This window comes from Cottoperca gobio, chromosome 5 (genome assembly GCF_900634415.1).
Source record: "Cottoperca gobio chromosome 5, fCotGob3.1, whole genome shotgun sequence".
NCBI lineage: Eukaryota > Metazoa > Chordata > Actinopteri > Perciformes > Bovichtidae > Cottoperca > Cottoperca gobio.
This window is the reverse complement of record NC_041359.1, coordinates 15,016,702-15,044,055: the sequence shown is the minus strand read 5'-3', so window position 1 is coordinate 15,044,055 and position 27,354 is coordinate 15,016,702. Positions and strand designations below refer to the sequence as shown.

The following is a 27,354-nucleotide window of genomic DNA, read 5'->3' as shown; positions in this document are numbered from 1 at the left end:
AAATCAATCAGTGTAACTTGAACATAAAGCTCAATTATTAGTTGACATCGTACCTGCAGGGTGTGCTCAATGCGGTGAGGGAAGTTCTTGAGAGTGCACAGTGGGATGGCATCATTAGAACTGGATTGGCCCGGGCCATAAGACTCTGTCAGGTGAGGCACCACGGTCAGAGTATGACCCTTACATCCTAAAGTTCCTCCGTCCAGCAATGATTTCTGGTGTTGAACGCAGCGTCCATCGAGATAGACTCCTGGGAATCAAAAAGAGTCGTTAAACGCTACTGTTGTCAAACATGTACTAATCTAATAATGGAAATCAAGACAGATTAAGTGCCCTCACTGGCTTCCACATTATCAAGGGCTGACGCCACTCCATCGAGGCCCATAAAGAAGTTGTAATCATACACTCCTTCACTGTCAGGGTCCAGACGATTCTGGTGAGCAGTGATTTTCATCCCTGGGTTCATCTTTCGCACTGCTTTGGCTGCCACGTCCGATTTTGGTTTCTGTTTATGGACAAGTGAGAAAATGGGTGGTGTTGTTGTGTAGTTGTTTACTCAGACATGAGCGATCAACTATCCGATATAATCCTAAAGCACACTGCAAAACAAAACTGCCACAATTGATGGAACATGTCAGCGATGTGTAATCTGACACAAGTTATTTTAGACTGTCACAACACCTTCACCCCCCCACCTGTGCCATTAGTAAAGCCCTCTGACCCTTCCACTTAACCAGGTCAAATAACAACCACAGAGCTATGATGACATGTCACATTCTTCATTACAGAGTGGAAGTTGTGCGTTTTCTCACCCCAATATCCTGAGACCTGAACAAGAACTGACGGTTCAAGTTGGATCTTTCTATAAAGTCCATGTCTGTTACGGTGATGTGTCCTTCGTCTCCGGCACCGAGCCCCATGAGGGCAAAGTTTTTAAGAAGCTCACATCCGATAGCACCAGCTCCAACCTTGACAAATGACAAGAGAGACTGTTTCAGACTGTATGTTGTATTAGTGAATGTCATCAAATTAAAGCTATGTTTTAAATATTGAAAGAAAATATTTTGTATTTTGCAATGTAGCTGAAAATGATTCATCTATTGTTGCACATTAGAGCTGCAACTAACCATTATTTTCATTATTGATTAATCTACTGATTATTTTCTAGATCATTCGTTTGGTCTATAAAATGTCAGAAAATAGAGAAAAATGTCCAACATGATTTCTTTAAATGTCTTGTTTTGTCAGTCCAAAACCCAACGTAATTCAGTTAAACATGATATAAAACAGAGAAGAGCAGGAAATATACATATTTGAGAGACTGAAAACAGCATTGTTCTGACATTGTTGCATGAAAAATTACTTTACCGACTAATTGATTAACAAAATAGTTGCCATTTATTTTTCTGTTGATCGACTAATTAACTAATTGATGAATTGAATATAATAGTTGCCACCATACACATACTTGTTCAACTTCTTGATACTTGCATGCATTTTTTTTACGGTGATAAAAGAGCACATGCACGCACTCTCTCTCTCTCTCTCTCTCTCTCTCTTTCAAAAACACACAACAGTAAAAAAATAACACCTTCAAAGGAAACACAGAAAGGGTTTGGCAATGTTGAATGGCCTTTGCACACCAAGAGGTCAACACTAGCAGGAAATGCCGCCCATATCACTGCCGTTTCCTGCATGTGCTATCATTAACCAGACAAGATGATAGGAAAACACAGATGGGGCTCCTGCATTCTAGTGCAGAGTGTGCCCCCTGCTGGACAAATATCTAATCTGCCCTCACCAGGAAATACTTCTGCTTTTCAAGCTTCTCCTGGAACGCTGACCCAAACACAGCAATCTGTCCATCATATCTCGAGCCTTTCTGTCAGAGAGGAAAACGAATGTTTTGTTAATACACCCCTGACGTCTGATCAAATGTTCCTGATTGATATATGGAACTGTTTAGAATCGAGAAATCTCTTTATACTACATACTGCTGCAAAGGAGCACTCTGCCAGTTGGTCCTCCTCTTCAGGGAGGCACTCCAGTGCATCAAAATATAGCCACTGCTGAAGAGGCGTAAATTTCCCACTACATGCCTGCAGGAACATTATAGAGTGCACAGAGCAAAACACAGTCAGCTATACACACCACCAAGTGCTACGTTATGTATATAATAATATGCACAATGTAACAATAGCAGCGCTATACTCCATCAAAGCTGAGCGATGAAACTAATGTTACAAGCGTCAACCTTTGACCTCACCTTAATAACTTCTTGAGCTGCAAGGCCTCCAATGAAAGCATTGATAGGAGCCAGGTCACCCTGTGCTGTGTAGGACAGGATTCTCACAGCAGCTTCATCCAGCTGTTCCAACTGTGCGACTGTATTCAGCTCTTCTACGAGGGCGAGCAGGGCATCTGCATCTGACTGTATGGAATTAATCATGAAGAAGTGAGTGGAAGCAATCCGGTACATTGCTTTAATGGTCATACTACATCATAATATCCAGATTCAATTGTTCTACTTTACTCATCATATAACTTGTTCTGTAAAATTAATTGAATACTGGCTTGTAACCTTCACCGACCTGAGACCGAGGACGAGGGAGTCGTTGTTCTTTCTTCACAAAGCCGTGGAGGGCTTGGAAAGCCAAGTGCAGGGTCTTGTGTCTCGATATCTTTCCATAATCATTCATTTTCAGCAGCTGATGGTCCAATAGAGCCTCACTCAGTGGTTTCTGCAATTGATGTTGCAGTTGTGTTTGTATTAACAAAGGGTACACACAAGCAAGAATGAAGAAAGTTCAAGCAAAATGCAGATACTTACAAATGTTAGCATGCAGGGCTGTTTAACCTCGGTCACTAATCCACCACGTTCATACTTAGCAAAGGCTGAAGTGTCACCGATGCTGAAGGAGTATGAGCCTGGTGATAGAGGAGACGAATGACAAACAGTGAGACAAAGAATTATCATCACAACTATTACGTTCCACTTCGATGCTCTTTGGAAATGTTGAGGATGTTGAGTTTGAGTGTAGCTCGTGACTACAGCGTTGCCAGTGTCAGTAGCTGAGGAAAGACACTGTGAAGAAGAGTAACCTAACTAACCACAGACTTTGATCTCCACAGGGCCGATGCTGTTGAGCTCTGTCATGCCTTGGACGTCAGAAAAGAAAACTTTGGAACCGTCTGAAAATGCATGCTTCTGGTCATCTGTGCAGAGCACCACTCCAGGGTTCGCCTAAAATAAAGTCATGTTAACAACCTTTAAGGTTAAAAGACACATTCTAGTAATAATGTTCAAGTAAGCTTATTAAGCCAACTCCTGTGTGGAGTTTGTATGTTCTTACTGTGCACATTTGGATTTAATTTCCTTTTAAATGCCTGCCCCAATGAATGTTACCCAACACAACTCTTAGCAGATAAGCAGGTTTTGAAATGGATGGGAATTACCTTAGAGACACTTTGTATCATCGCTGACGCCGGCTTCTCTTCATCCTGCTCCAAGACCTCAAACTCCTCCCCAAAGTCACAGAACAACTGACTGCAAATGAACCACAATATATTTCCTTCTTCCTTCCATGTATTATTAAGCACATTCAATATTTTTTTAGACAATTTGTCATGCCCACTTACCCACAGAGTCCTTTGGTGTCTGCTACAATGAACTTGATTTTATGCGAATGGCAGAGCTCGCCAAAACGCTTCTGGTCATCCAGTGAAGAGTCAGTGAGGACCACCACCTGAAACATTTACATTGTTTACATAGTACATCAGAGTTTAAGACGTGTAAGTAAGAGCAGGATTTTGAGACAGCACAACTAGTTAGAAGCCAATTGTGGTACAAAATGCAGCTTACACAAGTGTGGCTTGGAAACTTGAAACTATGAGAATATACTTAGAGGGAAGTAGGAGATATCCTGCGTCTTGCAGTTAAACTTTTGAAGATGAAAAATATTTGCATAGTCATAGATTTTGGATTTTTCAACGAGGAACAAGGATTAGATGTCGCTTTAAGATTTTTTTAAACTACGTAATCAAACTTTTCTTTATGCACCTGAAATTCCAGAAGCAGGTCCTCATCCAGTGGTCCGGTGTGGGCTGACACACCCACGTGTGAGTTCAAGGCAGACAGCTGTTGTAGGGAACATGTGGCTCGGTTCTGACCAAGATGAGTCTCCTTCAGGAAAAACTGTCCGGGAAATAAAATTACAGGTTGACAGAAATATCTCAACTCAAGGTCCACCTGACTGTGTCACACAGTCTTCATCTGTGCATTGGGTTTGCTCAGATGCCATTTATCAGCTTTACATGATTATGAGCACCTCTTGAATGTTTTGTAAACAGCTGTTTCCAAGGTCAAGAATGAAGTATCAGACTCAAAATTACAAGTTGTTTGATGGAATATTTTAAATATACCGTCCAAGCCTTAGCAGCTTCTTAGCAGTTGTAATTGTCTGATTGTATGTCATTGCAGTCCTGAAATGTTTTGTTTCTGTTTTAACCATGTAAGGCAAAAAAATTGGTTTTGGTTGGTAGTAATTCACTGGGTGGGGGAGGAGTACATGTGACATAATAGTGAAAGTAAATTGACTAAAAAAGCTACAATAACCAACATACTCCATTAATACCATCAGCTTTTTCACTTTTAAAATCAAAGTGATTAACCTTTATAATGGGCAATATGTTACATTTAGACTATTGTTTTATTACTTATTTTGGTAACTGAAAGTAAGATAAAAAAAAGGTGAAACATTAAGGCATTTTTAATGATGTCATAACGTGATAGTTTTGCCATAATATCATACCAAACCTGTCAAAATTGAAATAGAAAAGCAATAGTAAAAACCTTATAAAATCCAAATATCACTTTAACAGGATAACTATACTTGGCAGGTTTGGCAAGTTGTTGTTGCTCTAGTCTAACAGGAAGTTGTTTACATAAATCATAGTTTATAATATATCTAACACATATAACTCCTAATAGATTTATTTATTTAAACAGATCAACACCACACAGGGTTAGTACCTGGGAGGAAAGGTCGGCCCACACTGCCTGGCCTTCATCCTGGACGGTGACAGACTTCACTCCAGATAGGATCACATTTTTGGCTATTTCTACCCCAAGACCACGCATGCCTGCAATGAGGACGTTGGCTGTGCCCAACCGGTGCATCGCCTCGTGACCCAGAACATACCTGTGCACGTAAAGGAACATGTGGATCTCTGGACCAGCAGTCTGTTAAATTGATTGCTCGGTTTGTGCCGGTAATACTTACAGCTGTCTGGAGTAGAGCCCTTCATCGATTTCACCGATTTCTGACATGTTGCACTCGCAGTCTTCACTATAAGATGACCTGTTTCAAGTGAGGAATCAGCTGGACTGACAACCGAAGAGGTCAACACAGGAACTGAATGAGAACTGGGTGGGACAAGTTGTGAAATGACAGTTTAGAGGAAAGTACTTCACTTTCGTTTCAGAAGATGCTTTGGGTTTGTTGTTGTGTCAATACATATTTAGGGGGCTGGCCACTAGAGGGCGACTCAGGACTGTTAGAGTTGTAATCAGCTGGTCCAGTGAGAATCTACATTGTTAGAGTTTACAATGAATGTGCGTTGGAAGCAGTGGTGGAGAGTACTCGGATATTTTACTTACAAAAAAGTAGTAAAAGTACAAAAGTATTAGGATCAAAATAAACTTAGTACAAAAAGTAAACATACTCATTATGTAGAATGTCTCATGCATTTCAGAATAATATATATTATATTATCATCCGCTGATTTTATTTACTGGATATACTGTTGGGTATCTTAACCTATAATAATAATAATAATAATAATAATAATAATAATAATAATAATAATAATAATAATAATAATAATAATAGTAATTTATTTGTTTATTTGTTTGTTTATATTTTTGTATTATTAATCTTACTCTGTAACTAGTAATTAAAGCTGTAAAATAAATGTAATGAAGTAAAAAGTACAATATTTGACTTGTATAGAGTATAAATATGAGATGTAGTGGAGACGAAGTATAAAGTAGCATAACATGGAAATACTCAAGTAAAGTACAAGTACTGAAAATTGTACTTAAGTGCAGTACTTGAGTAAATGTACTAAGTTACATTCCACCACTAGAAGATTTAGGAGTGAACGTTTATGTATTCGCTCATTGTGGAAACTCTCAGTAAGCCAAGTGAAAATATGTAACACCTGAGCTGCCAGAGCCCAGACTTTGAAAACCATGTTTTCTGGCATTTGTAAGAATTGGTCTTGTATACATTAGTAACTTGTATGCTGCTTATTGTAACTTATTTAGGACATTACAGTGCACAATGATGGAGAGCTCCTAGGGAGTTTGATTTCACATTCATCTGCTAAAGGGGGAAAGCTTTCTCTGTGCTCACCTTAAATCAGAGTTTAAGACGTGTAGCCTGTATCATGACTTGAGACATCCCTGACTAGTTTTTAAGCCAATCATTGTTAAAAATGCAAGTTACACAAGTGTTGTGTACTACACTGAGGAGGGACTTTTAGTGATATAGGAGACATATTGTTAAACTTTTAAAATTACAAATATTTGCATTTTCTTCGATATTTCAATAAGGGAAAAAGAGTAGATGTTATTTTAGAAGAATTTAGTTAACTCTATTATTCTATTCAAAGCAGAGTATTTGTATGTCTTAAAACACGTGTGGAGGGTATCTTTAACATTTCCATGATGACATTAACAATGATACACCCCAGTATTGCATGATGGTAAACCGCTCTAGGCTCATAGTGGTGTGTGAATGAGGAACAAACAACTCCGAGATCTAAAAATCAGCAGATCAGAAACTATATTCACATGATGACTGAAATTACAGCATTACGTCATAAAACAGACAATTTCAAAACATGTTGTCACTGTGCAAAGCTTGTGGGAAATAAACTTTTAATGGCAGTTATTTTACTTCTGGGAATTTAACCGTAGACATTAATGTATCTCTGGAGATGCTTCTGCTAAATAACAACACAAATAGTCCTTGTATGTACAGAATTTAAATCTAAGCTGCATGGCCCAGTGCACTTCAGAATGTTTATTTGTCCCCTGTGATATGAGTTAGGTATTCAGTGAGTTTCACAAGGGCAGATGCAAACGCAAGGACTGGATGTGATATCCCTTACAGTTTGTTTGATTAGTATCAGGATAACTAAGGCCCCAGTGAGAGCGAGTCCTTGTCGAGCTCAAATCAAAACAACTTTCTTTGACACTTTTTGATTCTGCAGTTCCTATCAAATGTGTCTCAAGAGATGCTGGATCTTGGTGGTTTGATGTTTTGGAGCAGTGAAAGTGTGATGAATGACGTTCAGAACTCAAGTACATTTTCCTCTGGCAGGAATATGGCAACGCAGACCTTTCAAACTGTCTGTGATTCCTGAACTTTGGATTCAGTAGTAGATGGTTAACTTTTGGATCTGTAATGCTTCATTCTGTCAATGGCAACATTTCTGTTTAGACATTGTATTATAATGAATAGCCTCCTTTTACATGTTACAGTTCATTTGCCAATATGGGTCAATTTATTTGATTTCTCCTTTATGTCAATAGTCATTTGTATATGTTAATGGTCACATTGCTAGTTTTATATAAGGTGGTCTATCTGGAGAGGGTTGACATTCCTCTCATAACTTCCTGGCTAGAGTTGCCAACGTTTGAAGAATAACTCCATTCCATCATCTGAAAGCAATGCATGTTTGGCAAAACTCCTACAGGCGTAGTTCAGACTGTTTGCTTGTGGGAAATAAACTTTTAAAGGTTATTTTACTTCTGGGAATTTAACCGTAGACATTAAAGTATCTCTGGAGATGCTTCTGCTAAATAACAACACAAATAGTCCTTGTATGTACGGAATTGAAATCTAAGCTGCATGGCCCAGTGCACTTCAGTATGCTAGTATTGAGAAAGTTTTTCCTCAAAATGTGACACAAATATCGTCTGTCTGGATAAGAGCTGCAGTTCATATGACTCTTCGGAAAGAAACGATGAGGATATTTTTTGAAGTGGTCAGATTTCCCAACTAATTCATACTTCCGTGTTGCGGGCGCGGCTTGTCAGGACAGCACCTATTTCGTAGAAAAGCACGTCAGAATGACGATAGCATTCCCGATCATTAACTTTCAAAATAAATCTTAAATCCTCTGATCCAGAAAATGTTTCCAAAATGGGACTGGTACATGGATATGAAGGAAATGGTATTACAATGCGTGTTATAAGTAATGTGTATGTGTGTAGGCTATGCAATGACAGAGTATGGGGACAATCAGAATTAATAGGCTGCTTATTTAAACCTAAGGTCAAAGTTCTGCTCATATTCAAGGATGGTTAAATTCAGTTTTTCAAATTTTCCACATACTTGAACTTAAATGGTGAATTATAAGGTCTTATTGAATGACCTGTGCATCAATATTGTTACAGCACAACTAATTATTATATAAACGTGTTATTTCATTATATAGGCTTGTAATATCAACACATCATATTTTCATTTGCACTATATATAATTTATAAAGCTTTTGAATGTAATTTTCAAGATTTATTATTATCTTTGTACTTATTATTCAAAATAGGCTAATTTCTTATCTGTTTCCTCCCGCTTTAGACTATTGCATGTGATGTGGTTGGCTGTAATGTGAATTTCCCCTCTTGAAATCAGGAAAATGTTTATCTTATTTTATTAGTATTGAATATAATAAATCAAAAAATCGAATCAAATCAACATTTGATTTGATAATATAACAATAACAATAAAATGTTAAATACATCATAAGTCGAATAAACAATGTCATATTAGATGATGCATCAAATGATTGCCCCTAGCAATAATAAGTAATAATCGCACTCCCACTATAATGGCCTGGTCCCGATGCGCTTTTATTTTGAAGGTGAGTGTAAGATCCTGTTTCTATCTGTAGACTGTAGATAAACTAAAAGTCTTGATGCAGATCAGTATCAGTGTAAAGTCTGTGCCAGTGGGACTCCAGTGCTGTCAGGTGAGTGCGCTGCTACAGGTTACTGAGTGGAGTTTCACTGACACAGTACATTTATCTCGTAAATAATTCACATTTTGAGACTTTTTGACAAATCCCAGCGACATCTGCCCCTTTTCAAAGCGAGGTAAGATTTCTTTTTAAATTCATATATTGTTTGTTTTTTTATGGCGGATGTCTCTAGAGTTGCTATTGGTCCACGTTAATGAATGACTGAACACACTTTCTCATAATTCACAGTTCATCTCCTACCTGCATAGCAGATGTACATTTAGCAATTATTATCAATACAAATCAAATCCTTATTATAAAAACCTATTATTAAAACTTGTTGTGAAACAGTTGTCCATTGCAAAATGGCGTATTACAATTGCGATACAAGATAACTACTGAATCATACGAGTAGGCTACCCATTCATTTATGTATTTTTCCATTTTTACAAAATAAGGCTTAGTTAGTATTAGCTACTCTGTTTATTCTGTGTATGGCTCTGGAGGCCTGATCATTGCCATAGTTGCTCCACATGTTGCAGCAAGTCATGTCTTGCCCACAGTAGACTTGATCTTCACTCTATCAACTATTTTTTCCACTGGCTTTATCAGCTTCATCTCAATATATCAAGTCTTATTGTAGATGCCTCATTTTAAAAAGCAGCATCTACTTAATCACCGGACTCTTAAGGAAACAGCTGATACGTTTTCCTCTTTCACAAGTTCCCCATGCTGCATTTCTCAGTTTAAACAAGCTAAAACTGTTTACAGCATCCACCTCCACTTCAAAAGCAGTGAATCTCTGTTCAATGTGAGCATTACACGTTTCTGCTATCTGTCTGTCAAATCTCAACATTCCTTGTGTGTTTTCCCTCACAGGGCTCCTGCTGATTCTCCAGAATGTTCTCTTTGATGAAAGTATCTTATAGGTAGCACTTAATCACGGTGGACTGTGACGTGGAGATGGTCACTTGGGCCGCCTTGCTGACGGTATGCATATGGTTACAAACACAAATAGCCTTAGGACAGCACACATGTGCGTATACTCCACGCAGGCTGGTGGATTTCACTGTAAAATACTCCCTCCCCCACTTCCAAACAGACAAACCTATACAGAACATAGCTGTGAACCGAGAGGAGAATCACTCAGACGTGTATGTTGCATGCCAGAATGTAATAGAGGCCGTCAGCTATACTATGGAGAAAATATGGGAGGTGAAAACTGGACCTGTTGGCAGTCCTGACTGTAAAACATGTGGAGTGTGTGACATAGAAATAGATCCTGTGGATCCTGTGGATACAAACAATAAGGTTCTGCTTTTGGATATTTCCGCATTGCCCTCTCCCTACTTGTACATGTGTGGGAGTACTCAGCATGGGATCTGTCACTTCATTGACATTGGCACTTCAGAGCTCGAGCCTCAGTGTTTATTCAAAAAGGAGAGAAACTCTGCAACCAACTGTCCAGAGTGTCTGGCCAGCCCCCTTGGCACTGAAATCATCATAGTTGAAGACTCAGCCACATTGCTCTTCTTTGTAGCGGCCTCTGTCAATGAGAAGGTGGCACAGAGGTATCCAAGGAGGTCAATATCCGTGGTCAGGCCACTTGCAACTGACGATGGCTTTCATATGGTCATGAATGGTCTGACAGTGCTCCCCAGCCTACAGGACTCTTACAAGATCGATTACATCTACAGCTTCTCCACCAGTGTGTACGTCTACTTCCTGTCCCTGCAGAGAGAAAATCCATCCAAGAGCAATTCAGCTTTTCAGACTCGTCTGGGACGACTGCCGATTGAAATCCCAGAGGTGTGGAGGTACAAAGAGGTGGTGCTGGAGTGCCGGTACGAACCAAAGCGCAGACGGAGAGACGGTTTCAAGGACATTGTATATAACGGGCTACAAGCAGCACACTTAGGACGAGCGGGGAAGGACTTGGCAGAGGAGCTGAGGGTGAGCGAGGCAGAAGACATTCTGTATGGGGTGTTTGCAGAGGTGAATGAGCATGGTGAACCTCAAAAACACTCTGCCCTGTGTGCCTTCTCTTTGACTAAAGTAAACAATGCGATTGATAAAGGCGTGGAAGCCTGCTGCAAGTCAGGTCCAGAGCAGCTATCCAGAGGTCTCTGTCACTTCCAGACGTGCGAGAACTGCCCACATGAAGTGAGTAACTTTTTTTTTGTATGTATACTGTCAGAGCGGAGTAACAAAGTACATAGAGTACAAAGGTCACCCTACGCCCAGACAGGAAGTGACCTATTAAGACAAACACTGTGTAATTAAGTCGTCTGTGACCGGAACAATGTAGTTTATCATTAAGCTTAGAGTTTTATAATGTCTTGAGCAATAGGGGATAGTATAAAGTATATCTTGACTACTGGAATAGTTTATGCCTGAAGGCGTGTGAGAGAGCATGACCAGATGAGAGAACTGGGAGGGGTAGATGAGTCAGTATTTGACCTGCACATTGCCACACCGTTTCTCAGCTCTGTTAAGTTTCAGTCTTTCACCGTGAAAGGGTGGCAACTGTTTTCAGTAGCCTACAGAGCTTTGATAAGGAAACTGTTTCATCAAGGTAAAAGGCTCAATGATTACACTAAGTTGAATTCTTCCACTTGCTGCAATTTCCCTCGCTGGAACCCTTAATTGATAAGTTACCAGAGGAGAAAAGTATTGCACTTGTAAAGCCAGCTCGGTGGGTTGAATCCTTAAATAACATGCAAAGTTCACCGTTAAAAACACCTTAATTGAATAGAGAATTTGACCGTGGTAAAGGTGTGGTCTTTTCTCTCTTCCTTTTACTGTGTCCTCTGAACTCCCACATCCATGTGTACACCAACAGGAATGTGTGCCAACAAACACAAGTTATAAATCATGTTGATAAAAAGAGTGAATTTGAAGGGGAGGGACAGTGTTGGACTGTGCCTGGCTTTCACACATGTTATCTGAGTAGGTAATAGGTAGAATATCGAAGAAGCGATGGGAGGAAATAATCTTTGTATCACTCAATCAATAAATCATTGTTGAAACCGTCTTAAAGCCGTTGGCATCAACCACCTGACTTCAAGTTAAGTATTTGCAGATACTTGAGTGTGTACAATAAAATAACTTGGATATGGTATGTATTGAAGTTTCAAATGCTGAAATACAAACCCAGAAAAGAGAAAGAAAAGATGAAATGACTTGAATATAGGGTATTCACATAGTGGGACGCAAACCGGGGCGTGCTGGGGCAGGTCAGCTAAATTGCTTTGCAGTGGAATGTTTACCATTAGTTTCACATAGCATTTCTTTTTTTGAAAATGTACTTTTTATTAACTAAAGTAACTCATGCTCTGCCAACTGTCCACACACATCAACTGTTTTATGTGCGTGAAAGTATGGAAAGCCCAGTTTCCGTTGCTGGGTATTTGCACTGACCCACAGTCTAACAAGTCAACATATGGAGCTGGAGTCACTGCTGTTTTATGACCTTGTTCCTTTTACAGCTTGTTACTATGACTGGAGGCGAGGCTACAGCACTTCCTTTTCTAAAAGGAGGAATTAAGATAGTCTCTCTTTCCATCTCTCTTCCCCCCCACGCACAAGAATATGCATGTTATATTTGCTTAGAGGGAGACGGATGCTAACAGAGGCAGATACTTTAGATTTATCAATGATGACTTAAAACTAACACCTTTGTTCTGTATATGTTTTTCCCACTTGCACAGAGCGCTGAAGGTAATGACAAATGCAGTGAAGAACCCACTCTGGTGTCAAAGCCATACTACAGACTAGACCTCTTCAACAGGCAGATGAGAGGCGTCCTTTTCACCTCTGTCCTGGTCACCACTGTTGGGAATCACACGCTGGGCCACATTGGTACCTCAGATGGCCGGATACTTCAGGTAGCAATATGCTAGTATTAAATAGTAGTTATTATTAGGGTTGCAACTAACAATTATTTTCATTGTCGATTACTTTTGTCGATTAATTGATTAGTTTGATCAACATAATGTCAGAAAATGGTGAAAAATGTCAATCAGTGTTTCCCAGAGCACAAAATAACAATCTCAAGTGTCTTGTTTTGTCCACAACTCAAAGATATTAAGTTTACTGTCAAATAGGAGTAAAGAAACCAGAATATATTCACTTTTAAAAAGCAGTAATCAGAGAAATGTTCTGATTTTTTTCTTTCTTAAAAGGATTTGTCAAACTGATTAATCTATTAAGAAAATAGTTGGTGATTATTTTAATAGTTGACAACTAATCTTTTAATCTTTGCAGCTCTAGTCATTATGTGGTGTGCCAGTGGGTGTGTCTTTGCAGTTTGAATGTATTATACCAGATATAGAAGTATTGTTCAGTACTCACAATATTAAATATTAAATAAATTAAACTAAGCATTTGTGTGTTTGTACTGTCTGTCAGCCAGAAGCAGGTGTATATGTATAAGACTCTCAAAGAAGAAAATCCTTCTGACATTAACTCTCTGTTCTGTGTGTTTTAGGTGATTCTCACTCTGTACAGGCCTATTGTTTTTGCCAACTATTCTCTTGGAGAAACACAAGTGTCCAGGACAGCAGAAGTGTACTCAAACGATTCACTTCTCTTCGTAGTGGGAAATAAGGTAATGTTTGTAATATCTACTTCAGGTACTGCTTGTCTTTTAGGGGTTGAAAAGGGAACTGGATCACAGCGATTGATTTGCAGCCTTTAATAGTGCAAATAGTCTTCGTCACAGTCAAAATATATAAAGACACAAGGCAAACACATACAGTCTTTCTAGAATAGGTGTACATATGTCATTGGATAATTGGTTGAACAGGATTTAAAATCTAGTGGAAAATGGATCCAACGTTGGGACCAGCCATAACCAACGTCCAAGCGACACCCCCCATGCACTATAAATCCATCAGTAACAAAAAAACACAGGCATATATTAAAGTACAGAAAGTTAAATGACTGCATCCATCAAGTGTATCATCATCAGTTGGACACATGACAAGTTCAGTTCTTCATTTAGGCCAAAAGACTCTGTGTTAAGAATCCAAAATGCTTCTCTGCAGAACATTGGCTTGACTTGTATGAGAGGGTGAGATTTTATAAAATGTTGAGCAACAGCATAAGCCACATTTTGCTGATTACCTCTTGACTGTTTTTCTCTGTTACAACTGGTTTACCCCGCCCTTGTATCTCTCTCTCCCTGATCAAGATGTTCAGGGTGCCCTCTGCAGGTCCGGGGTGTGCACATTTCATGACATGCTCCATGTGTTTGACTGCTCCACTTTTCATGAACTGTGGCTGGTGTTCGGGAATCTGCTCGAGGCAGCATGAGTGTACCTCGCAGTGGAACAAAGACTCGTGTGCACCTGTCATAACAGAGGTAGATCTGCTGCTAGGTGTGACTGATTAGCCACTGCATGACTACTAAACATGAGTCATAAAGTTACACTGATTGTACTGATTGCTCTGGATGATAACCCCTTTTCTCTGCAGTTTTCCCCTAAAATGACACCTGCTGGTGCTGAGACAGAAGTCACACTGTGTGGCTGGGAGTTTCAGTCTCCTCTGCGACCCGCCATCATCAGTGGCAAAACCCACATCATCACAGTGGGTTCTGGGACCTTGTGTACTGTCCAGCCGGAAAAGAGCAGTAGTGAAGTGTGAGTATTACACAATGCCAGACACAGCTAATTTTCTCAGAATGTATGTGGGAAGTACTGGGCACTGCTAACCACAAGCCAACAAGCAAACTAGGGAAAAGCAATATTTATTAGTTTAAATTGTAAAAATGGATCCAAAACGAGAGACGTTGTGGACCTATTTTCTTTATACTTTTTCTCCCAACGGTCTTAATGAGATTTTTGATATAACACTGCTGTTCTTGTACTGTTAATCTCTCCTCCCGGAAGTCATGTTCCCAGAGTCCCAGACCTGCCACTTCTTTATTTAATTATTAGATTTGGAATGTTTTTCGATTCTTTAAAATGTTTTTGTTAACACTTTCTATGACACCCATGTCTATAATGAATTATAAACATACATACAATGTGTTATAATCTGCTTATAGCGCTGCATAATTATAGTTATAAGCACTCATTATGCTTAATAACAGTAGCCATAACACATTATAAGTCAAGTATCATAATACTTCATAGTTGTCGCTCACTTTTTTTGCAAGGATCTAGTGCAGTGTTTCTCAAACCTTTTCAGACCAAGGACCACTTAACCAATAAAAAAACACTCACCATACCTGTCAACATTGGAATTTCAAAATAAGGGATTTTTTTTGCCGGACTCCGCCCATATCATATAACAGCTCTCAGCCACCAATATAAATGTAAACACATAAGGGACGGGTATATACATTCAGGAAATATATGTTTATTTAAAGTATGCATTACTTGTACAGACATTTTTATAAGATTTATGTATTTTATTTATTAGTTATCATCATCAATTTATTTGATGATGGATGAGTTGTGTGGCTTTTGTTTCCCCCGACGAGGACTTCCTTGCGATGGCAGAGTCGGGAAACATGTCCGCTACATTGCGACTGAAATCAACGCAGAAGCTGAAGGCTACATTATTTTTTAGCGCAAAGCATCGACATCTTTCCCTCAGCTTTGGTCACTTGGTTTGCCTCCGAAACAGTTCTTGTCACACATGAAGTCATTGACAGTGAATGTTTTGTGCCTCTTGGGCGTGCTTGTCCTTGGACGATTTTTCTTGCTGGCGAACATCGCTTATTCCGCTGTGTGCGATGCTAACATCTGAATGGCACACTTTACAAAAAGCACGAGTTTGCCAGACTCTGCTTTTATTAAATAAGGGAAGCTCTCCTCCCATTTGGTACTTGCATAAAGTTTTAACTTGTTTGGCAGGTACAAGTGCGTCTTCATCTATCTCCTGTTCACTGTGACTCTCATCCATATGTTTCGTCTTCTTCTGTGTTATTGTTCCTGTTTTCTCCTTCTGTGTGTTTACTGACAGATAACGTTTTTCAGCTTAAGTTAAACATAATACTGCCATCTGCTCTTTTTTGAAAGGTTAAACATACGGGTTAATTACGGGAAAATATTTAAGCGGGTGAAAAACGGGATGGAAGTAGAAATACGGGATAATCCCGGGAAAAAGGGGAGGGTTGACAGGTATGCACTCATTCCCCAAATATCCAAAAACAATAGGCCTGCTTACCACTCCAACAATATATTACAAATGACAGCCTAATAATGAGCTTTATGTGACCTTCTGTATCGCTCCTTCACACATTAAATCAACAAAACAAATACAACCACAGATTTTACAAGCATTTCGTTCATATGCGATTAAAACGGTGAATGCTGATAGATGTTACACATGATATGAAACGTGACTACATTTATTACTGAGTTTATGTCCGTACAGAGCCGCAATTTACCCACAGCAAGATCGTTTGCTACTGAGAGATATACAAAATGCAAACGTCATGTGTTTCTTAAATTCATAACGTTTTCTCTCAAACTATCCTGAAGGTTTCCCAAAGTAATCCTTGTGTTTACTCTCAAAATGTCGCTTGAGTTTGGCGGGTTTCATAGCCTCGTTCGCCAACGACTCGTAGCACAAAACATAGTGTGGATTGGGATCCTCTTCTTCTCCAGTCCCAAAAAAATCCAAATTTGATGTAGTCGGTGTGATATTTTCTCTTCACTTTAGCGCTGGACTTTCCGCGCTCAAGCCGAGTTTCACAGCTTTCAGCCGGGTGGTGATTGGACGGCGAACCCTCTCCTGGGACTCAGTAACGCACACAAAACCACTAGTTGTCGCTGCTGAATCACCTGCATCAGGACGATGCACCTTCACTGTCGCGTCAGATCTTTGATTTAATTTTCTTTTAACTGACCCTGTCTACAGCCATCGATCCATCTTGTCAGTTGACCGCGGCTCAAATTGACCGGGCAGATAATTTATGACGTAATATCGTAAAACGAACCTACGTAGCTACGATACATCTATGCTACACTCTAGTCCAGGGGTGTCAAACATGCGGCCCGCCAGAGGGTCCAATCCGGCCCCTGGGATGATTTTGCAAAGTGTAAAAATGTGTTGTTTTGATCATAAAGTAAAATACTGTTCCAGATACCTGCGACAAAATGTTTTTTGCCTTTGTAGATACACTGTGATCTATAAGTTGTAATGCACATGTGCAAATGATAAACTGAGGCATAGGCTACTATTGTTGAAATTGCACCTTCTTTTCTTAAGACATTTCAGGTTGTTCATAATTTTTCATAATAATCATTGTATTTACCGTTGTAATGCATTATAATGTGATTATAAGTCAATTATGAAGAGATACTTGACCTTAAAAGTCTATATAAAATGCTTTATAATGTGTTATGATTATTGTTATTAGGCAGTGTGAATATTTACGAGTGCTTATTACTATAATTGTACACCACTATAAGCCCATTATACTACGTTTATAATGCATTATAGACACAGGCGTCATAGAAAGTGTTACCATGTTTTCTAATAGTGTGGTGTGGCTTGCTAGTCTTTACATAAAGTGGCCTTTCTTTCTAAAACCAAATTGTACAAAAGTATTCAAACATTTTTTTGAATGCTGTGGAAATGCTTCTGTCTCATTGCCAAATTTGCTGCTGTTCATTTCTGTCTGACAAGCTACTGGCATATCTTCATCTACAGAATCCATTAGACACGTCTTTCCTTGTGTCCTTTGATACAGGCTAGTATGCAAGATTCAGGAAAACACACCTAACAAGAACCTCACCATCACTCTGGATGTGCACGAGGGGGAAGTGGAGGGCCGCTACTCAATTGAAGGCAAAGCTCAGATGCCTGGCTTCTCTTTTGTGGTGAGAATGTTAACTTTTATGCGATTGAAACTGTTTTATAACATGAATTTCAAGTGCTGAAAGATGTCACCTCTCTCTAACCAGGTGCCTAGCATAACTGAAATCCGCCCTGACTATGGACCAGTGTTTGGAGGAACGACGGTTACACTGACGGGCAGATATCTTCATTCTGGGACACAGAGAGACGTCTTCTTTGCTGACAAAAAGTGCAGCATTCAAAGGTGAGCAACACAGAAGACTACTCATGTTGCTAACAGATGACTATGATCTACAACACATTCATGTTCACCCCTTTTTTTTTTTTTTTTTAAATGAAGGCTTTTAAAGTATTGTATTTGGTTACAATGATCTCTATTCTTGTCAGTGCTCCTGAGGGAAGTGGGACTTCTTCAATCATCTGCCAAACAGCAGCTGCAGCAGGTGTTGGGAATGTACCTGTGAAAATCTTAATTGACAACTTCCCAGTGACGGCCACTCAGATGTTCTTCTACAAGAAAAACCCTGTTATACTCTCTGTAAATCCTCATTGCAGTTTCCAAAGGTAGGGCACTGATCCCAGTCTGCTCTGGTGTCATTGGGGGATATCATTAGAGAACACAATGTGTGCTTCCATAGCTACGCGGATGACACGCAACTGTACATCTCTGCTGAACCAAATGATACTCCAGCTATTAACTCCATCATTACCTGTCTGTCAGCAATAAATAAATGGATGAGCAATAATTTCTTAAAATTAAATGAGAACAAAACTGAAATCCTACTAGTAGGTCCTGTAACAAAAAGAGAGATGATGCTGAATAACATGGGGAAACTTACTTCTTTGATTAAACCTGAAGTTACAAGTCTTGGTGTTATCATAGACTCAGATCTAAGCTTTAAATCCCACATAAACAAGGTGACAAAAACATAATTCTTCCACCTTAGAAATATAGCTAAAATCAGACAATTTATAAATCAAAAGGCTCATCCAAAACGCTGCAGCGAGGCTGCTAACTAGAACCAAGAGGAGAGACCACATCAGTCCAGTGTTAGCCGCTCTACACTGGCTTCCAGTAACTTTTAGAATTGACTTTAAGGTCCTCCTTGTATACAAAGCCCTAAATGGAACCGCACCAAGTTACACTGCCAACTCTAATAAACTCTGTGCCCCCAAGAACATTACGATCATCCACTACTGGTTTATTAAATGTTCCCAGAAACATCCAAAAGAAAATTTGGGGATGCAGTCTTTATCAATTATGCACCAAAGCTATGGAACACTTTACCTGCAGACATTAGGGAGGTAAGCTCGCTCAATATCTTCTAAAGTAAGCTAAAAACATATCTCTTTACTTTAGCCTTTTAATGGTGATATTTTATATCTCTTTACTTTAGCATTTTAATAGTGATATTTTATATCTCTTTACTTTAGCATTTTAATAGTGATATTTTATATCTCCTTACTTTAGCCTTTTAATAGTGATATTTTATATCTCCTTACTTTAGCCTTTTAATAGTGATATTTTATATATTTTACTATAATGCGTTTTAGCTTAATTTGTGGGTTTTGTGTTGTTTGCTTCTTGATGGACCTGCTTGGCATTGATGAAAAAATCAAGTGAAGAAATGGTTTCATCATCATTTAAAGTAAGGAAAGGAGAAGGGGAAGAAAGGGTGGATCTTTGACAGAGATATTTCATACTTCTCACAGCAGAGCAGAGGAGTAGTTAAATATTGAAGTCCTTTGATCTAAGAGATATTTGACAAAGGTATTTCATACGAGTCACAGCAGAGAAGACGAGTAGTCAAATATTGAACTCCTTTAGCCTAAGGGATATCTGACAGAAACATACGAGTCACAGCAGAGAAGACTAGTAGTCAGGTATTGCCTAAGACTGAAAAGGTTAAACCAGCGTGTTTAATAACGGTTGTATCTGGATTTTACCATAAACGAAATCTGGGACTCACAGTGACGATTGTGTTTTAACTTACTTTGTACAACATGGACAAAGGGAAGTAAAGTATCGACCAGAGAAGTCTTAAAGTTTAACACAACTCTAACAATTGGGGAAACCATAACGCGTTATCTGCTATTTTAATTCAGCTATTATTATTATTATACTACTATTTTATATTATTTTATCTACTATTTTATACTATTTTAATTCTGCTATTTTAATAATGGTACTTCAGGCTCAGTTACATCTACACTGTGATTATTGTACTGTAAATGCTCTTATTCTGTCCTTGTACTAATTGTTATGTTTTAGCTGTGAAGCATTTTGGGCTGCAATTCTTGTATGAAAGGTGCTATACAAATAAAGCTTATTATTATTATTATTATTATTATTATTATTATTATTATTATTATTATTATTATTATTATTAATAATGGACTCCAAATGATGTGAAATCACTCTAATACCTTCCATTGCCTAATCATGATAGGACAAAAGTGTTTGCTCATTCAGCAATTCAATGTTGTTTTTAACTTGCTCATGTCATACAGTGGCTCCAAGTTGGTGATCGAAGGTCAGAATCTTGACTCTGCCCACAAAACTGTGGTTCAGTACATATCCAGGAATCCCATCCTGCAATCTCTTGAAAAAGTAAGTTAACACTTTGGTGATATCCTTGTGTAAGTCTATATTGACACAGTATATTCAATATTTACTCTACTGTCATTTCTGTTCAACTCAAAACAGGGAATTAAATGTTTTAATCCATTGTCAGCAGTGGATGGCCAGCCATTCTCATTCTTTAGCTGGATGTTTTTCTCCTATTACAGTAGTTGTTATTTCAAACAACACACCATGTGCTTATTTCACTTAAGGTATGCAGCGGCACAGCAAATGCCTCATATAAGGAGTGCTGGGCCCCTGCTTTTCCAAAGGAAATGCCAGATGAAAAGTCTGACGGAGAGATTTTGATTCACATGGACGGGAAAAGGAATCTCTGGAAGAAGCGTTTTGACTACTACCCTGAAGCCGAAATATTTTCCTTTGAACATGAAAACAAGGAATTACCTCTAAAACCAGGAGACACAGAAGTTTCACTGCATGTATGTTTACACACTCTTTCACTATTATGTTTTTCTGCTTATGTAACACATTTTGCTGTATCACAATTATTAACATATGTGTGTTCTTCTATTTTTTCCCACATATGTAACAGCATAGCAAACTGAGTACAGTGAACACATGCATGGAGATCAAAATGACCATTGGGGGTGTGAACTGTAAAACCCAGGTTCTGTTAAACGAGCTGACCTGCAGAATTCCAAAAGGCCTGGTTATTCCCAGCGAGGGATTGCCTGTCGAGGTGAGACATTCGGCTTTTGAATCATCAATCTTCACCTGAATAATTTATGGAAATTGACAATAAATTAAATGTATTCCACCACTGTAGGTTTCTGTAAATGGGAAAGTTTACGATGTGGGTAAAGTAGTCAACGATGACACCAACAACATAACTGTGATTGTTGGCATTGTGTTGGGCGTCCTTGCTGCATTGGTAGTCGGGGCTAGCTTTGCATTACTTGTGATGATCCATTTGAGGAAAAAAAAGAGAGGTGAGAAAATCTTGAATCTAGAACATTTGCAATTGTGAAATGAAACTTTACTGTATATTCTCATTGTTCAGTGATTTTTATTTATCATGTGTATCCTTTCAGCCAACATAGAGAATCGTTTATCAACAAGGCTTTCACGGAACCGCATGGGCAGCAATAATGATTTCTCCCCGACAGGTGACTACAGACGAGGTGACACATCTAAATTCAATCATTGGTTCATTCATAATCCATATCAACTGTTATTAGAATTGAGATGGTCTCCACCTTAACCATTTACATTTGAATATTAGTGAAAATGTTATAACATACTGTCTTCTTTTTAGTACAACTTTATTACAAGTTCATGGTGTGTTTTCCCTTGTGTGCTACAGTGGATCTTAGCAGTCAAACATCAGGTTCAGGAGGAACAGCCTTCCAAGGTTTATTTTATGCTGCCAGCTATGATCATCTGGCCATTCCTTTAATGCCCCGGGACAATATGTCAATGATCAGTTTAAGTTCTGATCTTCTTGAAGAGGTCAAAGATGTCCTGATCCCTGCTGAGATGCTCCGAATTGAGGATAGCCAGATTATCGGCAAAGGTACGTTTCTTGTCTCTTATAACTTTTGTTTTCTTCTTTCTCTTGTTCTTTCCTTTAAGTATTTTAGCCAACATATTCATAGCAATCACTTTTTCTTCTAATGCAGGCCACTTTGGGACAGTTTATCATGGATACCTGATAGACAGCAATAAGCAAGAGACCCACTGTGCTGTTAAATCACTAAACCGTATGTGGATACCTTTTTTATAATTAAAATCAGTATTACGTCAGCTGTTGGATTAGTCTGTATAACAGTACGTGTTGTATTAACAGGGATCACAGATGTGGGGGAGGTGGACCAGTTCCTCAGAGAGGGCATCCTCATGAAAGGTTTCCACCACCCCAACATACTGTCTCTGCTGGGCATCATGCTGCCTAAAGAAGGGCTCCCTCTGGTGGTTCTACCGTATATGAAGCATGGGGATGTGCGTCATTTCATCCGCTCTGAAAAAAGGGTAAATTACGCAATGAAACTTTCTGGACCTGTAGGGTCATGAATATTCCTATTACTTCAGAGCATGGGCGTCTGGGTGGGTCAGCTCTGTTTCATACTTCTTTGTCCTCCACAGAACCCGACAGTAAAAGACCTGATAGGCTTTGGGCTTCAGGTTGCCAAAGGGATGCAGTATTTAGCCCAGAAGAAATTTGTCCACAGAGACCTGGCTGCACGTAACTGCATGTGAGTATGAATCATACACTGATTACTGGCCGGTGACAGTCAAAAAAAGTGGTGAAGCTTTGTCACACAAGTGGTGGTGATGTATTACAAAAGTGTATTAAAGTTATAGAAAATCTTAGTTTAATGTAAGCAATAAATACTACATTGTTGGTTGGTATTTTTCTATGGTCAACTACAATACTTACAGCACAGAGATATTTATTAATCCTTAAAAATAGCTTCACTAAATTAGTAGAAAACAAAACAAAAAAGACAGTAAATATAATACTTTTGCATCTTGCAGTCTTCTTTAACGTAAATAAATGTTTTTAGATTTATTTAGTTTTATCCGTCAAAGCAAGATGGACTACCCTGTCCATCTGAAGGCCTCTTGGGATGATACATATTCAAGACACTGCTGGTATATTATTTATTGTTTTTTGGTGATGTATTTATTGCCCATACATACTAAAGGAATAGTCCAACGTTTTAGAAAAATACCCTTTTTTGCTTTCTGGGAGAGAATTAGATAATACGATTGATACCACTGTCCTTTTTTTGTTTTTTTTACCATTTCTGCGTCACACCTGTGCATGGCAAACGTCCACTGAGACCACTACTGCTCATAGACTCTGATTTTCAAAATTGGTTTAAATTAACCAATTAACCTGGTTCTTCTTGAGCATACCTGGAGATAGTGTTATCCAGGTGATGTTTTCTTAAGATGCTTTCTCTTTTCAGGCTGGATGAAACCTACACAGTAAAGGTGGCTGACTTCGGCATGGCAAGGGACATCTATGATAAGGAGTACTACAGCATTCAAGATCACAAACGGGTGAAGTTGCCAGTGAAGTGGATGGCCATCGAAAGCCTGCAAACACAAAAGTTCACTATCAAGTCTGATGTGGTGAGTGTGCTTTATCCAGTCCACTGAAATATGTTTGTTACAACTATCATGTATTTATCTACAATATATCTTTCTCCAAGTGGTCATATGGCATCTTATTGTGGGAGCTGTTGACCAGAGGTGCGAGCCCATATCCAGATGTGGACCCCTATGATATCACACACTACTTGTTGAAGGGACGCCGGCTTCCTCAGCCACAGTTTTGCCTTGATACTCTGTAAGAATCACACCTGCACCCTGTTCAATATCGCATGACATAATGACATAACACAATTGCTTCAGCATCTTATCATTGGAGTTTATTCAGGTGACTAAATACTCTGTGAATATATACCAGTTATATGTCATTTAAATATATCCTTTTTGAGCTCACATGGCATTGAATAGTCCACTTACCTGCTTACGTATTCACTCAGGTACTTACTCATTTACACATTTATTCATTCCACAGCTTTTCTATCATGCTGACATGTTGGGACCCGGAGCCTGAGTTCAGACCTAGCTTCAATAGCCTGGTTCAGGACGTACAACACATCCTTTCGTGTCTGGAAGGAGAGCACTACATCAGTCTGAAGGTTAACTATGTCAACTTAGACCAGCCACGGCCCTACCCGTCCCTGACTGGATCTGCGGATGAGGCCGAGGCCTCAGACTTTGACTCAGACAGTTATGCTGCCAACTGAGTGTGCAAAATCCTAAAACTCTCCGATAGGAATGCAGGATCCGGATTAAAGATGGACAGAAAATGAAACAAGTTAACCTGGATCTATTCACATAGATTGTTGATCATGTCTACAAACATGCACGTGGAAGGTTTGCCTACTGATATAAAAGGCACTGTATCACGCTGGAAGTTTCCCATTCTTGTTACCATATTTAATTTGTAGCAAAATAGAGACAACATGTGGATGAAAGTAACTGTTTTAAGTTTCAAACATCTGAAGCACAAGTGCGACAAAAATGAATGTAAAATGTGCTTTTGTTCTCAGACTTGTAGAATAGGATGTGGGGCTACCTGAGACTGTGCTGTAAATATGTCTCTAAACCACTGCATTAGACTGTGAGACACGGGTCTATAAATGCTGACATGTGCTTTTCCTGCTATATGGGGATATAATATAGATTATATCCCCATATAGGCTGTAGAATATATATTTAATACAAAGGGATTTGTACATTGGAAATCATCATACTGGATGCAGAATAACTCTTCTCAGATTTAGAGCCGTTGATACTGCCAGCAGATCTGCACCTACTGAATTATACAGTGAGCTGTCCGTGCTGTTCAGATATCATCTGAGGCTTAGAAACACATCGAGTACCAGTCATTATCACTAGAGGGCAACCATTGCCTCCTTCTGCAGCATACTTCAATTGCTGCTGCAGTGATGTCTGCTGCACTACAGCAAGACAAAGATGTTTTACACAAACAGTAAAACTACATTCATCTGAACCTCTGAACAGAATCTTTCAACTCAATCAACATAGCATAGCATGTTGTCCAAACTACACATTTCTCATTGTTTCCTGCATGTAATTAAAATGACCTTAATAGCAAATTAGACAAGCAAAGGGATTCTGGAATTATGCAATGATTTTACTACTTAGACTGACAATGCAGTACGGTTTAGCCAAAGAAAATGTTTATGTTGATCAACAAGCTTTCTACCAGGGGTAATATATTTGGTTCTGTTATATTTTTGTCATTGCTTGGTTTTCTCTTCTTCCTTGAACTGATGTTTCTTTGCTCTATGTTGCACTGCAAAGAGTGTTTTTGTACAGACAAATGTGCATACTAAAAAGTGTCCACAAATAAACTGTCTTCCCAGACTTTTTTTTCCAAGCCATATCCTGATTGGCAAGCAGGACAGTTCTACTTACAATTTTATTCGGAACCTTTGTTTTCTGGTATGGTAAAAAAAAAAAATGCAGAAGTTCTTCATGGAAGTGTTTCATCAAAGTCAATGACACACGTCTGAGGCAGTGCAGCCCTTGTTCTCGGTCAGGGGGAAGAGAGGAAATATACAAACTGTTAGAGGTCTGATTTAGGTCTGCTGATCCAGAGTGAAAACTGCATGCTTCTGCCTAACCTGTGTATCTAGCATTTGTAATACTCTTTATGAATAATTTCTTCTAAAAAAGTTCTAAAAAAATATTAATTTTTCAGGTACTAAAAAGGTGCATTAATGACGAGCTCTGGATGTGTTCTGGTGGAAGTCCTGGATGTGAAAATGAGGTTATGTGTCCAGCTAGAAACTGCACAGAAAGCCAAACGGATGGATGTTTTTCTTTTTGCTGTGAACAACCATTGCATCTCAGATTTGCTATTAATTAAGTAATGCAGAAGCAAATACAGGATGAAATGTGTTTAAATGGCTATTGATCAGTTATAGTATCTGCTCTTTCAACACCATCAGGACTCCAAAGAAATGAAATAAATAATCCGGTTACCACTGACTGAATTCAGATCTTGTAGTATTTGTAGACTGCATGTGAGGAAGAGGTGAGGAGTGGGAAAGAAAGGGTTAGTCAATTGATAAACAGTATGAGCTGTACATGAACCCACAGTGGGGAGAGGACACATTGTGTACCTCAGCCTAGTAGGCCAACTAAACAGTTGAGGCATCAGGACCTTTTAAATGCACTGTAAGGCGACGTTGGGTGTCCTGAAAGGCTCCTCTAAATAAAATGTATTATTATTATTATTATTATTATTACCATACATGTGGTAGTACAGTGGCATCAAAGCAATATTTTTAATTAATCTGTTTTTTTCTTTTGATTTTAATTATTTTTACTTTATTTTGAGAGTGATATTGTCACAGTCTTGATTTTTGTATATCCTGTTTTATTTTGAAGTGTTCACTCCCCCTTATGTCATGTCTAGTTGTACTTCCTGTCTGTGTGTTTTCTCTGTGTGATTGTTTATTTGTTCCTCCTGTGTCCGTTCACCTTGCCCTTGTGTTTTAGCCTCTCTCCCCAGCTGTGTCTCGTTCCCCTCATTAGTGTCTGTGTGCATATATCAATGTCTTTCCCAGTGTTCCTTGTCAGATCGTCATCTAAGTGTCACCCTTGCAGATGCTTCCTCGTGCTTCCTCGTGTTCCCCGTGTCATCCTGGTTTGTCTTTTCAGTTTACTGTTTACCTTTTGTGTTTTTCTTATTTTGTAAAGCTTTTTGGAATAAAGCCCTCTTTTTGTTAATCTCCTTGTCTGCCGTCTTGCATTTGAGTCCTCACCTTCTCGCTACCGTGACCCCTGTTTCCGCTGCCGGGCCACGACAGTCCCTTGTTTCTGCTGCCGGGCCGCAGCACCCCCCGGTTTCTGCTGCCGGGCCGCAGCAGCCCCCGGTTTCTGCTGCCGGGCCGCAGCAGCGTCCGGTTTCCGCTGTTGGGCCGCGACAGCCTCCAGTTTCCGCTGCCGGGCCGTGACAGCCTCCAATTTCTGCTGCTGCGCCGCGACAGCCTCCTGTTCCTGCTATTGGGCCACGACTGCCTCCTATTTCTGCTGCCGGACCGCAACAGCCCCCTGTTTCCGCTGTTAGGCCGCGACAGCCTCCTGTTCCTGCTATCGGGCCGCAACAGCCTCTTGTTCCTGCTATTGGGCCACGACAGCCTCCAGTTTCTACTGCCGGGCCGCGTCAGTCCCCTGTTTCCGCTGTTGGGACACGACAGCCTCCTGTTTCTGCTGCCGGACCTCCGCAGACTTCAGTTCCCGCTGCCGGACCTCCGCAGACCCCTGTCCCTGCTGCCGGACCTCCGCAGACTCCCGCACTCGCTGGCGGATCT

General features: G+C 39.4%; 2 protein-coding genes across 7 annotated transcripts in view; one reads left to right on the top strand and one right to left on the bottom strand.

The window, feature by feature from the left end:
• Positions 1-5,445, bottom strand: part of uba7 (ubiquitin-like modifier activating enzyme 7) — a 37,303-nt gene extending 31,858 nt beyond the window's left edge. The window contains exons 1-14 of one of the 3 annotated variants that reach the window (XR_003832257.1): positions 5,283-5,445; positions 5,033-5,201; positions 4,061-4,195; positions 3,640-3,746; positions 3,457-3,547; positions 3,112-3,244; positions 2,831-2,928; positions 2,592-2,741; positions 2,267-2,431; positions 1,995-2,099; positions 1,802-1,882; positions 813-968; positions 340-505; positions 54-250 (exon numbers count right to left, since the gene is read on the bottom strand). Coding sequence is in view for 1 of the 3 variants with exons in the window: in XM_029431133.1 (XP_029286993.1) it covers positions 54-250; positions 340-505; positions 813-968; positions 1,802-1,882; positions 1,995-2,099; positions 2,267-2,431; positions 2,592-2,741; positions 2,831-2,928; positions 3,112-3,244; positions 3,457-3,547; positions 3,640-3,746; positions 4,061-4,195; positions 5,033-5,201; positions 5,283-5,329 (1,800 nt within the window). In the remaining 2 variants the exon portion in view is untranslated. The remainder of the gene's footprint in view (positions 1-53; positions 251-339; positions 506-812; positions 969-1,801; positions 1,883-1,994; positions 2,100-2,266; positions 2,432-2,591; positions 2,742-2,830; positions 2,929-3,111; positions 3,245-3,456; positions 3,548-3,639; positions 3,747-4,060; positions 4,196-5,032; positions 5,202-5,282) is intronic. The other 2 variants (XR_003832258.1, XM_029431133.1) reach the window with 2 other exon arrangements.
• Positions 4,173-25,404, top strand: LOC115007953 (macrophage-stimulating protein receptor-like). 4 transcript variants are annotated; one of them, XM_029431128.1, is made up of 22 exons: positions 4,173-4,218; positions 5,009-5,460; positions 9,910-11,193; positions 12,741-12,917; positions 13,520-13,639; positions 14,225-14,395; positions 14,509-14,675; positions 17,741-17,870; positions 17,955-18,091; positions 18,235-18,411; positions 20,359-20,458; positions 20,683-20,910; positions 21,024-21,170; positions 21,258-21,420; positions 21,523-21,612; positions 21,795-22,004; positions 22,111-22,191; positions 22,278-22,459; positions 22,574-22,683; positions 23,404-23,569; positions 23,650-23,786; positions 24,021-25,404. In XM_029431128.1, exons 3-22 carry the CDS (start codon positions 9,994-9,996, stop codon positions 24,250-24,252), a joined length of 4,125 nt encoding a protein of 1,374 aa, XP_029286988.1. In that variant the 5' UTR covers positions 4,173-4,218; positions 5,009-5,460; positions 9,910-9,993; the 3' UTR covers positions 24,253-25,404. The 4 variants fall into 4 exon arrangements, with proteins under 4 accessions (XP_029286988.1, XP_029286992.1, XP_029286990.1 ...); XM_029431132.1 differs by lacking the exons at positions 4,173-4,218; positions 5,009-5,460 and adding an exon at positions 9,018-9,166 and having other exon boundaries at positions 9,910-10,020; positions 10,133-11,193; XM_029431130.1 differs by lacking the exons at positions 4,173-4,218; positions 5,009-5,460 and adding an exon at positions 9,018-9,166.
• Positions 25,405-27,354: the final 1,950 nt, after the last annotated feature.